General features: G+C 54.8%; 2 protein-coding genes across 3 annotated transcripts in view; one reads left to right on the top strand and one right to left on the bottom strand.

Annotated features, from left to right (window-relative positions):
* Positions 1–276, bottom strand: part of LOC105548968 (chromosome unknown open reading frame, human C3orf18) — a 24,419-nt gene extending 24,143 nt beyond the window's left edge. The window contains exon 1 of the mRNA XM_011993236.1: positions 152–276. The gene's annotated coding sequence lies outside the window, so the exon portion shown is untranslated. The remainder of the gene's footprint in view (positions 1–151) is intronic.
* HEMK1 (HemK methyltransferase family member 1) overlaps positions 1–14,204 on the top strand; it is a 16,160-nt gene extending 1,956 nt beyond the window's left edge. Inside the window, exons 2-11 of one of the 2 annotated variants that reach the window (XM_011993239.1) lie at positions 180–581; positions 959–1,050; positions 1,365–1,458; positions 6,104–6,238; positions 6,561–6,625; positions 7,217–7,266; positions 8,208–8,313; positions 9,222–9,317; positions 9,494–9,607; positions 9,759–14,204. In XM_011993239.1, the coding sequence (XP_011848629.1) occupies positions 354–581; positions 959–1,050; positions 1,365–1,458; positions 6,104–6,238; positions 6,561–6,625; positions 7,217–7,266; positions 8,208–8,313; positions 9,222–9,317; positions 9,494–9,607; positions 9,759–9,795 (1,017 nt within the window). In that variant the 5' untranslated portion in view covers positions 180–353 and the 3' untranslated portion in view covers positions 9,796–14,204. The remainder of the gene's footprint in view (positions 1–179; positions 582–958; positions 1,051–1,364; positions 1,459–6,103; positions 6,239–6,560; positions 6,626–7,216; positions 7,267–8,207; positions 8,314–9,221; positions 9,318–9,493; positions 9,608–9,758) is intronic. The other variant, XM_011993240.1, reaches the window with a different exon arrangement.
* The last annotated feature ends 1,143 nt before the right edge of the window (positions 14,205–15,347 follow it).

Below are 15,347 nucleotides of genomic sequence, written 5' to 3'. Positions count from 1 at the left end.
AAAAAAAAAAAAAAAGAAAACATAAGTGGCCAAGACAAGAATGATCAGATAGGTGGGTGAGGCTCTAAATGGAGTCAAGGGGGTGTCAGCAAGAGCACAACTATTCTCAGGCAATGTACTGGTAGAAGGGAGGATGTCATACAAGGCTCACCTGCTTTCCTGGTTCCTTTCACTCCCAGGGTGGCAACCAACTATATCTGAGGACCAGAGCCATTTTGGGGCACCAGAACTTGTGACCTCTCCATCTCCACCCAGCTGGGTCCAGGGGCCACTCTCAGCACCCACCTCAGCAGCTGACATCATAAGGCAGACTTGGGAACCTGGAAGCACTCTGGAGAACCTTTTCCTGAGACATGGAGCTTTGGGGCCGTATGCTGTGGGCCCTCCTGTCTGGCCCAGGGAGAGGGGGAAGTACCCTCGGCTGGGCCTTCAGCTCATGGCAACCCCAACCACCTCTGGCTGGGTTATCCAGTGCCACAGAACTGGTCGGCCACTGGACTAGGGTCTTTGAGAAGAGAGGTATCCCTGAGGCCCGGGAATCCAGTGAGTACATCGTGGCTCATGTCCTTGGAGCCAAAACAGTTAAGTTCAGTGTTGTCAAGAGGACAGGAAGAGGGAGGAGGGAGGACTTTGGGAAGAGATATCCAGGTTTTCTGTTCACTAAGAGTTCTTAGCTGAGACTGATGGGATTTTTCTGAAGGAACGTCTTAGCACCTGGCACACACTGTAACAGTTTGTTGGATGAATGAATAAATCTCTGCCTAAGTGTTCTGGGATAGACACCTGGAGGCCTGGTATTAGCTGTGTAACCTTGGGCGGGATGCTGCCCCCTCTGGGCCCAGATGATGAGAGCGTTGGGCCTCCAGACCAGTGCTAGGCAGGCATTATCCACATAAGACACCTGGGTTGGGGCCCCTGGGCCCAGTGAGCCAGCCACTTACATTCTCTGTGGGGACAGTTTCAGAGCCTGAGGCCGGCACTTTGGACCCAGCCCTTGACCTCTCAGCAACTACAGTGTATCCAGGAGCTGAGTAGCCGTCGATTGCAGAGGTGAGCACCCATGGATCAGACCTGAAGGATGTGTTTGGGGAGCAGCAGTCCAGCTTCCCCTATCCCCACCAAGTTCAGGGAGGAGGAGAATGTCCAAGGACTAAGGAGGTGTTAGGGTGCAGGGGTGGCAAGAGTGGGGCTGGGGTAGTGAATAGAAGAAGGGAGGGAGGGAAGGCTTTGCCTCAGGAGTCCCAAGGCCCTGGAGACATGGTCTTGCCTGATACCCTTGGCCACAAGTGGTATCTCTCAAGCCAGGCATGGTCCTGTTGGTCCTGGCTCTGTCAATGATGACCACCCGGCTGCCCCCTCTGCAGGATGCCGGTGCAGTACATCCTTGGAGAGTGGGACTTTCAGGGGCTCAGCCTGAGGATGGTGCCCCCAGTGTTTATTCCTCGGCCAGAAACAGAGGTAGGTGTGCCACCAGGGCAAGGCAGGATCAGGATGAGGGTGGAGTTCAGGGTACCGGTCTTACCCCAGGCTTCCTCCAGGGGGCACTGGGGCCCCATGACTTCAGGGACATTGCCTTTCTAGACATGTATCTTCTCGCTGTCTGTGGTGGCAGAGCCCAGAGGACAGGATTCCTGTTGGTCCCCTTGACTGTCATGTTCCAAGCTACCACCCCAGCCTCTAGGTCTGGCAATGTCCCAGAGTGCCTCAAATAGTGCTGCCCAAGTACTTAGACTGTTCCGCTGTTTCTCTGGGAGCTGTCCCATGGCTTACCCAACCCACAGGGAACAGTGTCCTCCAGCAGCTTCTCAGGAGGAAGTGGAGTGTCCTCCAGCAGCTTCTCATGGAGGAAGTGGAGAGGGCTCCAGCCGGACACCTGGAGACCTAGTATCAGCTGTGTGACCTCGGGCAGGTCACTGCCCTACTGCCCTCTCTGGGCCCAGTTGATGAGAGGGTTAGGCCTCCAGACCAGAGAATCTAGTCTACTGACTGGTCTGGTAATCACCCGTGTTGTCCCTCAAATTACTAGGACTAGGGATGTGCGGCGCAAGTGTGCTATCCCTTGGTAAGGCACCCTGGTCCTGGAAGAGACGCTTTCTATGGCCCTTCTTGGACTCCCCTCTGACTTTGTAGGTGGCAGAGCTGGGAGCCAGAGGGTGCAGACCAGGGAGTAGAGTTGAGTGAGAGCTGGTGGGCAAGTCAGAGGGCGGCACGTTCTGAGAAGGAATGTTTCTAGAAAGACCCAAGCACACAAACATTTCTGGGAAAGATTCCCATTCCCCTGCCGTGGCCAGGGGCCCCAAACCCTTCCTTCACTTTCCCAGCTTCTGTCCCCTAGCCAAGAAACTCTCTGACCCCTCTCCCCTCCATGTCATGTGGTTGGGAGGCCAGGTCCTTGCTTCACTGCCCAGTGTCAGGGCAGGGACAGTAGGGAATCTGAGGCCTTGCTGAAGTCACAGGGCTGTCAAGGAAGGGAGCATGAGGGCAGCACTTGGACTTCCTTACTCCCAAGTCAGAGCCCCATCCCTCTCGTGGTGGCTCCCCTATCTGGGATTGGCATGACCTAGGACACAGTATGGAGATCCAGAGCAAGGTGTGGCCTGCCACCTGCAGGCCTTGGGAGGCTTTCCTGTGGCTCCCAAAAACACGTGATCTCTGGCGAAGAGATCATTTGCTGTCTCCGGCTGCCCAGGGTCAGGGCATGGTGACCTTTGAGTTCCTTCAGAGCTGACCTGGCACCAGCCATATGTGCCAGGGTTCTGAGTATCAAGTGTGGACTTTGGCTCCCATGTGGCCCCTGATTCTTAGATTGGTCTGGGCCAAGAGAGCAGCTCTACTGCAAGGGGTGGGGTGAGGGGAGATGCTGCGATTGGGAGGCCAAGTGCTCACCTCACTGTGCAGACATTTCTGAGAACTCACCAGGTTCACCCCAATGTAAAGCCACATCGGGGGATGCCTTACCAAGAACTCAAGAGGACGTGGCCTGTGGCAGGGAGTGGTGAGAATGGGTGCAGAGGATGGTGTCTGATGAAGGAGGAGTCTGAAGTGCAAACTTGCAGGAGGCATGTGACCCAGTGAGTTGGATTTTCCCTAGGGGTGAGAAGGTGGTTCAGCTTCTGGCCTGGCAGTGAGTACAGTAGGAAACTCAGGGCTGGGGGTGTGAACCATTCTCACCTGGCCTGCTGTGAGGCTGTACAGGTTGTGGGAGGATCAGTGTTTTGTCTGTGATTGACTCGAAGGAGGCAATGCCACCTCCCTGGGTCTGCTCCACCAGGGATGCCATCCTAAGAGAGGGTACTTGTGGGCACTCAGGTTCTGCTGAGGCCTTGGGCCAACCTCTTGATGGGGTATGAAGTCCATGTTGGGGCAGCAGTTCTAGGCAGAGCCAACAGCTGCCTGCCCCTCGCCTCCTTCCTGCATGCCCCTGCGCCCCACCCTGTTCTTGGATTCTTTCCATATTCACCTGGAGGGGGTGCCTTGAGCCTGTGACCAGCTTGGCTTTTAGTCTCCCTGAAAGAGCCACCAGCGTCAGGCTGACGGAGGCTCTTCACTGGGTGGAGAAGAGAAAGTTTCTGGACTTCTTGTGCTGTTGTCTATCCCTGCCCCAAGTGGCCCTACAACCAAGATGAGCCTCCTGTGCTCTGGAGTATTATGGCAAGCAAGAGGCCACTAGTGGTGGCAGGGGCTCAGTTTCTCAGCTTCTCACCCTCCCCAAGGTGGCCATCCACATATGTGGTGTGTGTCTTTGAGGTCTTTGAGTATTTCTGTGAGGTGACTGGCCAGTGTGGCTGACTGAGGGGTCATTCCCCAGCCAGAGTAGGTCTATGGCCAGGAAACCAAGAGAGGCTCAACACCTGACAAGTCCTGGTCACCCTGCCAACCTCTCAGCGTGTGGCCTCACCACTGAGACCACAGGCTCTCAGCCACAACCCTACACTGCTCACTCTGTACCTGTCCCAACCCTGCAGGCCCAGATTGCCACAAGTACCCTAGTGGTCTCCAGTAGTGCCTAGCACAGGGCTGGTGAGAGCTAGTGAATATATGCCCTCTCCTGCTGGAGCTGGGCCCCCTCACCCACAGGCAATCATTTGTTTGGTGCAGAAGAGGCTTGGAACAGGGAGGTTTGCACCTGCTGGCCAAGTTCTGCCTGGCTTGGACTTGCCATCCTCAGGGTGGGTGAACATTGTTGCTGGGGTTGGGGGCCTGGAAGGGTGAGATACTTTTTGGAACCCAGCACTGGGGAACTTATGTGGAAAATGGGTGTGAGTGAGGCTGATGGCATTGGGGTGTTGGGGAGACCTGGCAGTGTGAGACGCAGAGGGGTGGTGCCACAGAGAGTTTGCCCAGCACTTAGAAAGTAGCCAAGAGGGTCGGGCGCCATGGCTCACACCTGTAATCCCAGCACTTTGGGAGTCCGAGGCGGGCGGATCACCTGAGATTGGGAGTTCGAGACCAGCCTGACCAACGTGGAGAAACCCTGTCTCTACTAAAAATACAAAATTAGCCAGGCATGGTGTTGCATGCCTGTAATCCCAGCTACTCGGGAAGGCTGAGACAGGCGAATCGCTTGAAACGGAGGCGGAGGTTGCGGTGAGCCAAGATTGCGCCATTGTACTCCAGCCTTCCAGCCTGGGCAACAAGAGCGAAACTCTGTCTCAAAAAAAAAGGAAAGTAGCCAAGAAGTCTGTCTGTGGGCCAAGCCCTGCCAGTGTGGGACACACTGCGATGAGTCGGACCTCAGGTCTTCCTGTTATGGAGTCTGGTGGGAGAGGCACACCGCATCCTTAGGCTAGACCTTAGGCTCAGGGTGGGGAAAGCCATGGTAGAGCCTGGCCCAGGCTTGAGGAAGCTTTATGGAAAAGGTGGTCCTCTTTTCAGATCAGGGAAGCACCCACTTGCTGCCCACCATCCCTAGCTCCCTGAGCCAGTCTTTCCTGAGACCTGGGGTCCCAGGAGTTCTGACCCTCTGGGAAACATTTTGGCCATTGGACGGTAGGAGCCTTCCACCCTTCACCCCTACCCTATGTTGGTTTGCAGGCATAGTCCTCGCAGGCAGTGGCTGGGTAGGCAAGGCTTGAAACCCTCTTGTTTCCAAAGTGGCAATGTCTGAAAATGTCCTCCTGCTGCCAGGGCAGGCACGTCCCTCTGCACCCATGCCTGTTGAGCTATGCCTGTGTATGCCACAGCCCTCAGGTCCTTAGTCAGGACCATGTTCCCCCATGACCCATCTTCTCCAAAGGAGGGAATTCCCTGTCCCTTTGGCTTAGGAGCCTCCCTGGGGCCTCTCAAGCTCAGCTCTGTCACACCAGCTCCTGATTCTTGGCCACCATGAACCACAGGCTAGGCTCAGGTGGGGCCTTGACCCCAGGCCTCAGTTTCCTCATGGGACACTTGTGAGGATTTAACAGATTAATACAGGAAAAGCTCTGGGAGCACGATCAGGCCAGAGGGAGTGGCCAGGAACTATCAGATACAGTTCTTGAGATGGAGTGTTGCTCTGTCTCCCAGGCTGGAGTGCAGTGGCACGATCCTGATCCACCGCAACCTCTACCTCCCGGGCTTAAGCAGTTCTCCCGCCTCAGCCTCCCGAGTAGCTGGGACTAGAGAAATCCGCCACCATGCCCATGCCCGGCAAATTTTTGCACTTTTAGCAGAGACGAGGTTTCACCATGTTGGCCAGGCTGGTCTCAAACTCCGAACTCAAGTGATCTGCCCACCTTGGTCTCACAAAGTGTTGGGATTATAGGCGTGAGCCACTGTGCCCAGCCAGTTCTTAGCATTTCTGCTAAGAAATGCTAAGAATGGGAGGATGTCTGTAAAGGGCTTAGCTGGGGTTGATTAAACACTTAACATGACACAGGTGTGGATTAGCTCATTTAATCCCCACCATATCCCCATGAGGTGGGCTATCCTCAACTGGGCTCAGTTGTACAGATGGGGAAGCTGAGGCGTGGAGGGGCAGGGTGACTTGGCCATGGCCTAGCTGACATGAAGGTTAGTCTGGCTTTGGCTACCTCCCCTTCCTACGTTCACAGGGGTAACTGCTTAGGCCTCTGTACCAACACCCGCAGGCACCAACTCTGATCCAGACCCCTCTGCTTCACAGGAACTGGTTGAGTGGGTGCTGGAAGAGGTGGCCCAGAGGTCCTATGCTGTGGGATCCCCAGGCAGCCCCCTCATTCTGGAGGTAGGCTGTGGATCGGGAGCCATCTCCCTCAGCCTGCTGAGCCAGCTCCCTCAGGTGAGCCTCTCCACCCACTCTGGATAGACTGTGACTGACACTCACTGTCCCTCCCATTAGTGCTTCCCCCACATCCCTCTGCTAGGAGCACTTGAGGGGAAGCAGCTAGATGAGGGAGGACAGGGCTGCCCCTAGCCCACTGTGGTTCACAGACTCTAATGCCTACCACATGTATCTGGCTAGATTTTGGTCAAGAAGAAAAGGCTGTTGGGTATTTCCCTTCTCTTCTGGTGGGGGGTTGGAGGAGGGTCTCCCAGGCCCAGTATCTCCCAGCATCTCTCAGCATTGCCTTCCACATATCCTCTGTTTGTTCTTGGGACAGAGCCGAGTCATTGCTGTGGATAAGGGGGAAGCTGCCATCTCTCTGACCCATGAGAACGCTCAGAGGTAGGTGGGGGAGTTGCACTTTGGGGCCTGATCTTGACTCCTTTTCAGGTTTCAAACTCACTAATGTCTGATTTCTCCTGCCAAGAAGGAGGAAGCAGTGCGGTAGCCTGGCATGGGTCCCATGGGGTTCTGAATGGGTAGTGGGCAGTGAGTATCTTGCCGGCCCAAGAAAGGTTGACTACAAGACCTCATTCTTTTGTGTGTGGTTTTTTTTTTGTTTTTTTGTTTTTTTGAGATGGAGTCTCGCTCTGTCGCCCAGGCTGGAGTGCAGTGGCCAGATCTCAGCTCACTGCAAGCTCTGCCTCCCGGGTTTACGCCATTCTCCGACCTCAGCCTCCCGAGTAGCTGGGACTACAGGCGCCCGCCACCTCGCCCGGCTAGTTTTTTTTTTTTGTATTTTTTAGTAGATACGGGGTTTCACCGTGTTAGCCAGGATGGTCTCGATCTCCTGACCTTGTGATCCGCCCGTCTCGGCCTCCCAAAGTGCTGGGATTACAGGCTTGAGCCACCGCGCCCGGCCCAAGACCTCATTCTTGTAGTGAAGGGTAGGGATCTGCCCCCGTGCCCACCCCTTTCTCCCTGTCTGTCTAGGCTTCAGTTGCAGGACAGGATTTGGATCATCCACCTCGACATGACCTCAGGTACCCTCCCCTGAATGTTCCTTAACATAGGGAGACTAGATACAGGTGCTGCTGGGTGGATGAGGCACTCCGCGGACATGGAGGGAGGGCTTCCCCAAAAGCCACACAACCACACACATGAACACACACAAATGTGTGTGTGTGTGTGTGGTTGTGTGTGGCAGTTCAAACGAAGCCTTGGCTGAGGACAGACAAGTTGCTTTTGCCTCCTAGGCTGACCTGACCCATAAGGGTCAGGTCAATGAATTCCTCATAACTAATGAGTTAAGGGCTTGCTTGTTGGCAACAGATAAGCAAAAGCTTAAAATAATGCCTTCAGGACCAAAATACTTGAGTGCCCCTCTCCCCCTGCCTGGCCTGGGAAGAAGCGATCCAGGCACTGCACAGCTCAGCCATAGCCTTTACAGTGTCCCTGGGCCTCCAACTCCAGTTCTGGCTCCATTGCCTTACCCATGGGATCCTTGAGCCTCATGTGCCCCCGCTATGGAGTGTAATATACTTGGTGTAGCACCCGGCACAGGGTGAAACCAGTAGTCAGAGCCATCAGGAATTGGCTGATGAGGCCAGGCCCACCCTCTGTGTACTCTCAGTCCATGTTGGCTATAAGGCTGGTGGAGCTACAGAAGAGAAAGGCTCTTTCCTGCCTAGGCAATCAGGAAGGACGCCCTGGAAGTGGCACTTGAACGGAGTCTTATGGAATGAGGATTTTTGGCAAGGACACTCTATGTCTTGAAATGAAGGGCTGCCATGTTAAAGCATGCGCATCCTCCACCAGGCTGTCAGCTGAGGACCCTGGGCACTAATTTGCAGGTCTGACTTATCAGATCCAGTGGCAGGCCCAAGGTGTGGCATGATAAGAGGGACATAGTGGCAGGGGGAGCTACCATCCTTTACCTCCCAATGGGTTAGTCCCTACTGTGTGTCCTCTTCTTTGATGACAGAAAGGAGCTGGACACACTTGCCCTGGGGCCCTGTGGACCTGGTCGTCAGCAACCCTCCCTACATCTTCCACCAGGACATGGAACAGCTGGCCCCCGAGATCCGCAGGTGCTAAGCAGGGTGGGCCAGGGAGGCCAGGCCTGGAAAGGCCTAATGGGATTAGTCTGCCCTCAATCGAGGACCACGTCATCTAGAGGGACAGGGGAGTTGGTGCTGAAACAGGCAGTGGTGTTACGTGGACGCACTGGAGAGCCCACAATCCTACCTAGATTCAGCATCTGCCTCCCTACTTTAGACTACTGAACAGCCACCGAACCTCTCTGGGCCTGTTTCCTGCCTCTGAAAAAAGAGAGGTAGTGCTCTGCAGGGCCATGGGAGGACTCAGTGACGACTTGAAAGCATCAAACACAGTGGAGGACTCATAGGGGGTGCTATGTAGATGGGCACATCATTTTATAGAATACTGAGGCCCAGAAAGGGAAGGTGTCTTGTCTGTGGTCACATGGGGGCTCAGTGGGAAAGCTGGGACTAAAACTTGGCCCCAGGCTAGCTTTGCACTAGGCGATCCTGCTCTTACACAGGGGCTGAGAACCAGGGGCAGCCCAGGAGTCCTGGATGGGGCAGCAGTCATGTTGGATGGGGTTGGGGTGTTGGCTCTCCCTTTCTGGGCTCTCAGGAGTGGTCAGGACTAGCCCCAGATCTCCCAAACCAAGAAGAGGAGCAGCCTTGTGGGGAGACATTCATGCCCTGACATGAGTCAGTCCATCAGGAGAGGCCATCAGCCAGTGGGATTCAGCAAGCACGCCTGGCACTGCCTGGCAGGGTGCTGCCCATGAGAGGAAGGGAAGAGGAGCTGCCACCCATTTGGGGCCCTCCTTCTCTGGGTCCTCAGATTTGCCCTTCAGTCTAGAGTGTAAGTTCCACAGGGCCCCATTTGTGGAGGTCCTGCCCATACCCTCCATACATTTCAGATACCCCTTCCTCAGGCTGTCGCCTCCCACTGCTTTCCCTTTCAGCTATGAAGACCCTGCGGCCCTGGACGGTGGGGAGGAGGGCATGGACATCATTACCCACATCCTGGCCCTGGCACCCCAGCTCCTGAAGGACTCTGGGTATGAATGGGATGGGTCTCCTAGGTCTGTCCCCAGCAGCCTCCACTGCTCCTAATGTGTACTGGGCAGGCCCTGGCAGAGATGAGCACAGGACCCTCACCTCACCAGCCCAAGCAGCCCAGAAGGGCAGGCCCCAGACCTGTCCTACTGAGCCTACCCATTTCTCCCCCATGTAGTAGTATCTTCTTAGAAGTGGACCCAAGGCACCCGGAGCTTGTCAGCAGCTGGCTTCAGAGCCGGCCTGAACTGTACCTTAATCTTGTGGCTGTGCGCAAGGACTTCTGTGGGAGGTGAGCTCCTACCCCTCTTTAGCCCTGTAGCATGCTGGTCTTTCCACTGGGGCCATCCTCAGCCCTGGCTGTCAGGAGAGTGTGCTGTTCCCACTCCCTGCTCATTCCCCGAGGCCCAGGTGGTAACCAGCCCCTATCCCTGTCTCCTCAGGCCCCGGTTCCTGCATATCCAGAGGTCTAGGCCATAGTGTGGCTGTCCTGTGGATGCCTTGTCAGTGGCGCCAGCCTGACCGGAGGGAGGTGGATGGCACTTTCCAGAACCCAAGTGCTTATGGCATTTCCCAAGGTTCTGTGATTTCCCCATGCTCTGCATTTCTAGGATATTTCTAGGACACCTGGGTAGACCCAAGTTCTCAGTCTGGCTCCATCACATCAGGGTGGCCGAGGGCTGTGTGTTGGTGAAATAGATGTGGGAGTATTGGGGGATATGGCCAGTAAAGTATTGAGAGACTAACAAATGGTGACCTAATGATTTGTTCCATGACTTGCAGGTCCCCTGACCCCTTACTCCCAGGTAGCGCCAGGGCGAGAGTTTCCTTCTGCCCCAGCAGGGCTGGCCATCAGTCCCCTGCTTGGTAGGGGTGTGCGGGTGCAGCGTGGAGGAAGGCACGTGAGTCCTCACTCCTGGCCTTGGATACCATGGGGCCTGGTGTAGAGCAGCTCACTCCCAGGGACTGATCAGTCCTCCACTGCCCTGGGTGCATGCGAACACACTTCCCTGGCCAAGCCTGGCTCAAGCACAGGAAGCTCATCTGCATTTCGGCTCAAGGATGACTGCCTGCTTTCTGGAGGGGAGGGCCTGGAGGTCCTTGCTGCACAGTTCCTGGGTCGCACATCCACATTCATTTAACAGAAGGCTTGAGCCAGTGAGGGGTGTTTCCTTTTTATCCCCATAGCTTTTAACTAAAACATCCCTCCTGAGTTGACCCCCTGGGGTTTCAAGTAACCCATGTGTACCTGGTTAGGGCTGGGGAGAGTGAGAAACTGAGATACTGGGCACAGGATTGTGGCCTCCACCCCAGCTCTGGTCTGTGCAGACTCATGGCCACCAGGAGGCTTGCAGATCCAGCCTTCCTATCAACAGTGACAGGAAATCTCTAGGTTGGTGAGTACTGGTGGTTTGAGCCTGCTTCAGGGTGGGTCCTAAGGAACATGGCAAACCAGGCTGGCTCATTCCACTAGACTGCCCCCTGCCACTCCAGCACTTCCCAGGGCCTGGCAGTATGGTCTGATGGGCAGTGTGGTCCAATGGGCAGCATCCTCTGCTGCAGCCAGGAGAGCTGAGTTCCAAGGCTGTGTCCTGCAGTGGGACCTTGGGCAGCTCCTTTTCCTATGAGAAGCTGGCTCTTCTGAGTCCAAGGTCAACGCCAAGTGGCAGCCTCTTTCCTCTTAGCCAAGTGGAATGTGCATGCTGGCATCTGAATGTCCATTCTCCAGGCAGAGAGAACAAGAGAAGGTGTGAACTGCCTGAGGTCCCATGATAGTGGCCAAGTGGAGATAGTAAGTTAGATCCGTCCCTTTGGGGAGCCTATATTGCTGGAGTCACACCCAGCCTAAGTGTCGCCCTGCACTATGGCTGGAGGATGCATTTGGCAGAGGTCACGCTACAGTTCCCAGCGCCCCAGTGGCCTGCCCCATGCCCAGCCCCAGCTGCATAAACCTTGAGCTGCCCCTGGCTTCCTTTGAGGAGGCTGCTCCAGAAGGAACTTGGGTTGGGAGGCGAAGGGGTGCACAACCAGGGCGAGGCTCCCCACTCCCTGAGTTCCCTGTGCTCACAGACCTTTGCCTGCTAAGGTCCTCACCAGTGTTGCCCTTTCTGTCTTCCTCCCTGTGCCCTTTGGCTCTTGCTATCTTCAGCAGCATCTCAGGGTAGTTGCCGTGACCTTAGTGCAGTCTGTCATCCCCCACCCCTCAGCCAGTCCTGGCTTCCCTAATGGTCTCACCCTCCTGGCCTCAGGCCCATTCCTGAGGAAGGGCCTTGGTGAGCTTGTGGATGTTGCACCAGAAGAGAGTGCAGTGTTGGAGAGTGACAGTGTTGGGGCAGCTGGGGCCACAAGCAGGAGCGGCCCTCAGGGACAACTTTCTGCCCAGAAAAATGTGCAGCTTGACTCTGCTGAGGAAAAGATCCAAGCCAAGAGGACTGGCAGGTGGGGCCTCAAGCCTGCAGCCACTGGCTTGATTGGGCCCTGGACATTGAGCCCTGATGTTGTAGCCACACCAGCCTGGATTTCAATCCCAGAATCTGCCTCTCACCACAATGTGACCTTGGGCAGATGACTTCACCTCACTCAGCCTTGGCTTCTAAGACTGAGAAATGTGACTAAATGCTTTATTTCATAGGATGCGTGTGAGGAGCCCATGGAAGGTGCCTGGCTTGGCACATTGTGGCATTTTTTCTTGCCTTCCCCAGAGGGCAGACACAGGGAGGAAGGACCTGGTGCTCTCAGGCATCCATCTGATGCTTGGGACCAACATAAGGCAGGCAGGGATAAAAGGCAGTCTGGAAAGAAGGGTAGGCAGGAGTTTCAGTCTTGGGCTCTTGACTCCTCATTGTTGTCTAGAGATGGAGCCAGCAGGCTGGTAGCCTGGCAGCCCACATCTCCCCTCAGCCCCTCCTCACTATGGCCCCAGTGCCTTGAGGCCCAGGCCAGGGCAGCCAGTGGCTCCAGCTCAGGGAAAGCCAGGCTCACCTGCCCTATCCCCTCCCTTGCTCCTGAGGCCAAAGCCAGAGACTCGAACTACCTCCCCATCACCACCAGCATATGTCAAGGAGCACTTGCAGGCAGAATGGGAGGAGGACATGGAGCTGATGGTGGAGTCCAGGCTGTGCAGGCCCCTGAGGTCTTGAGAGATGTGCCTACTGCCCATGCAGCCTCCTTCAGCCAGAGCCCAGAGCACAGACAGGAGTGTAGGAGTCCCTGTTTGATGTACTCTGGGAAAGTAATTCTATCTCCTCTTCTGATAGTTGGGGAAACTGAGGCCTTATCTCACAGTTGGATGCTTTTCCCAGTTGTCAATGGGTTTCTCCATGGGGCTCATCCAGCTGCCTTATTGAAATATGCCTCCAACCCTGTAAATGCAAGAAATCTACTATTTTTGGCTCCTTTACCCCCACCTGGGCCCTGGGCCATTGGCTGCTCCCAATCCCTGCCCCAAACACTTAGCTGGCTCCCCATAACTTAAGTGTGTTCTCTTGTGTCCTATGGAATCCAGTTCTGAAGAGATGGGGGAGGACAACTGTGGGAAAAGCCCTGGGGGCCCTCCCAAGGCCCCATTAGTGCTCTGAGTAGGCTGCCATCAGAACAAAGGGTTCCACTGCTGACAAGGTTTGAGAACTGCTGGCTTGAGGTGGGAACCCCTTTAACCTCTGCGGGACAGCATGTCTTTCCCTATCCACCTTCGATTCTTTTCTCTCTTCATTGGCTCCTTCTTAGTGGATTCTTTTCTCTACTGCCCTGGGCTTCAGCCTTTGTGCAGCACTGTTGATGCCCTGAACACACACCTTCCCTCTGCCCAGGCAGTGCAAACAATCCACTTCTTCAAGCTCCAACACAAATGCTGCTTCCTTTAGGACAACTGCTCTGTGCTCTCCCTGCCTCCCCTAGTTCATACCTCTGCTGGCACCAATGACCTTCTGTACCATGCCTTCAGAAACCTTCTTATCCCCCTCATCTCTGGGGCCCCCTGTGGATCTGGCATACCCAGATTCAGTAAATGTCTACTGGTAAGCTGATGGTACATGCATTTTCTAGAATAGAGCTGGGACTTCCCATGTGGCCCACATCTGACCTGGCGGCCCATGTATTCCGGTCATTAGGGAGAGGAAGCCATGAGGACCTGGCCTTCTGCCAGACCCAGGCAGCCATTCAAGTTGAGCGGTGGCCACTTCGAATGCTCAAGTGCACCTGATCCCTGTGCGACAGCCATGCCAGGAGAACAGGCTGTCCTTGGCGGCAGTAGGAGCAGGCGCCAGGTTTCCTGGAGCTCTTGGCTTCAGCCAGCCCCCAGCCAGTGTCCTGGCTAGGGCAGAGACCTGATCTTCCCCTCATGACTTTCTACCTTGGACAAGCCCCCTGAACTGGATTTGGGACTGTCAAAGCAACTCTACCACTGCTTTGGTAGGCTGAACAGTGACCCCCCAAAATCGCAGTGTCTTAATCACCTAATCCTTAACATGTGACTATATTACCTTCACATAGCAAAATGGACTTTGCAGATGTGATTAAGGATCTTGAGATGGAAAGAGTATCCTGGATTTTTCAGGTAAACTGAGTATAATCACAAGGGCCTCTGTAAAGGAGGCAGGAGTGTCAGAGTGATGGAAGAAAATGTATGTAACAATGGAAGCAGAGGTCAGAGTGATGCAATTGCTGGAGGAAGAGCCATGAGCCAAGGAATGCAGACAGCCTTTTCTTCCCTGGGGCCTCAAGAAGAATGCAGTCCTGCCAACACCTTGATGTTAAGCCCTGTGAAACTGATTTCAGATTGCTGACCTCCAGAATAGTAAGATCATAGGTTTGTGTTGTTTTCAGCCACTAAATGTGTGATAATTTGTTACAGCAGCCATGGGAAATGAATACAGATTGTGGTGCCCAAATTAGTGCTACTGTAACACATGCCTACTGACTGAAGTGGCTTTGGAATTGCAATGTGGAAATGGGCAGAGGCTGGAAGAATTTTGAGTCATGATAAATTGCCTTAATCACCTCTCTTCAGATAGGTGATATGGCCCGGGGAACTCTTCCTCAACCTTCAGACCTAAACTTCCCAGGCTCCCCATTTTTTACTTTTATTTGGAGAGAGGTGGCCCTTTCCCAGAGTGAGAAGACTGGAAGACTGACCAGCATGGGTCCCAGAAGGGAGTGGGTGAGGAATGGTACTGGGATGTGGGGAGAGAGTGCAAGGCTGGCCTCCATGACCCATCTCCAGAGACTGGGTCCAGAGAGGACCTCAGAGACTGGGGCCAAGCCTGTTCCTGCTTTCCTGTGGAGTTAATATGACTGGCCCAGGACCCCTTGGGTGTGTGAGGATGAGCAGGGGCCCTATACTCTCTGGGTTGCAGGTACTGCATCTGTGAAATGAGCACAGCAGCCCCTGACTTTGAGGTAATGGGCCTGGCCCCTCCATGTAAGCCATAGGCCTGAGCAGAGCTGTGTCACCATTCTGTTCCTATGGTGAAATGGGGCTATCCCTGGGGTTCTCAACCTCCTGGTCCCTAAAACCGAAGTGGCCAACTGGTGCCCTCAGCCCTGTCCCTGTCCAGGCTGGGACTAGGACCTCCCTCTCCAGGGGTACTAAGGGACTCTGGAGACACTATCCCACCTGGCCAAGGCTTAGGGCTCCTGAGGCCAGTCCTAACCCAGGAGCCATATGGAGAACTACTGGGAAGCCAGACATGGGCCTCATGCTGGGTTTCAGAGCTGAGAAGCTAGGGGACAGAGAGCATGGACACCTGGGTTCAAGGGTCAGCTTGGCCCCAAATCACCTGGATACACTTTGGATGAAGCCAGGAGGGCCTGTTTATACTGGAAGGGGTGGATCTTGGCAAGACTTATGTTCAATCCCTGATCTTTTTTTCCCAGAGAGGGATGGGGCTTACTTAAAGTAACACAGCACTTGACTACTGACTCCCAGTGTGGTGCTGTCATCTGCCATTGCTTCCAAGGGTCTGCGGTTAGTTAATTAAGTTAATTAGGTGGTGCTCATATGGCTGTCCTTGTAGCTACTAAACCCAGGGATT

This window comes from Mandrillus leucophaeus, unplaced genomic scaffold, assembly GCF_000951045.1.
Source record: "Mandrillus leucophaeus isolate KB7577 unplaced genomic scaffold, Mleu.le_1.0 Scaffold429, whole genome shotgun sequence".
Taxonomy (NCBI): Eukaryota; Metazoa; Chordata; class Mammalia; order Primates; family Cercopithecidae; genus Mandrillus; species Mandrillus leucophaeus.
This window is presented reverse-complemented; position numbering and strand designations above follow the sequence as displayed.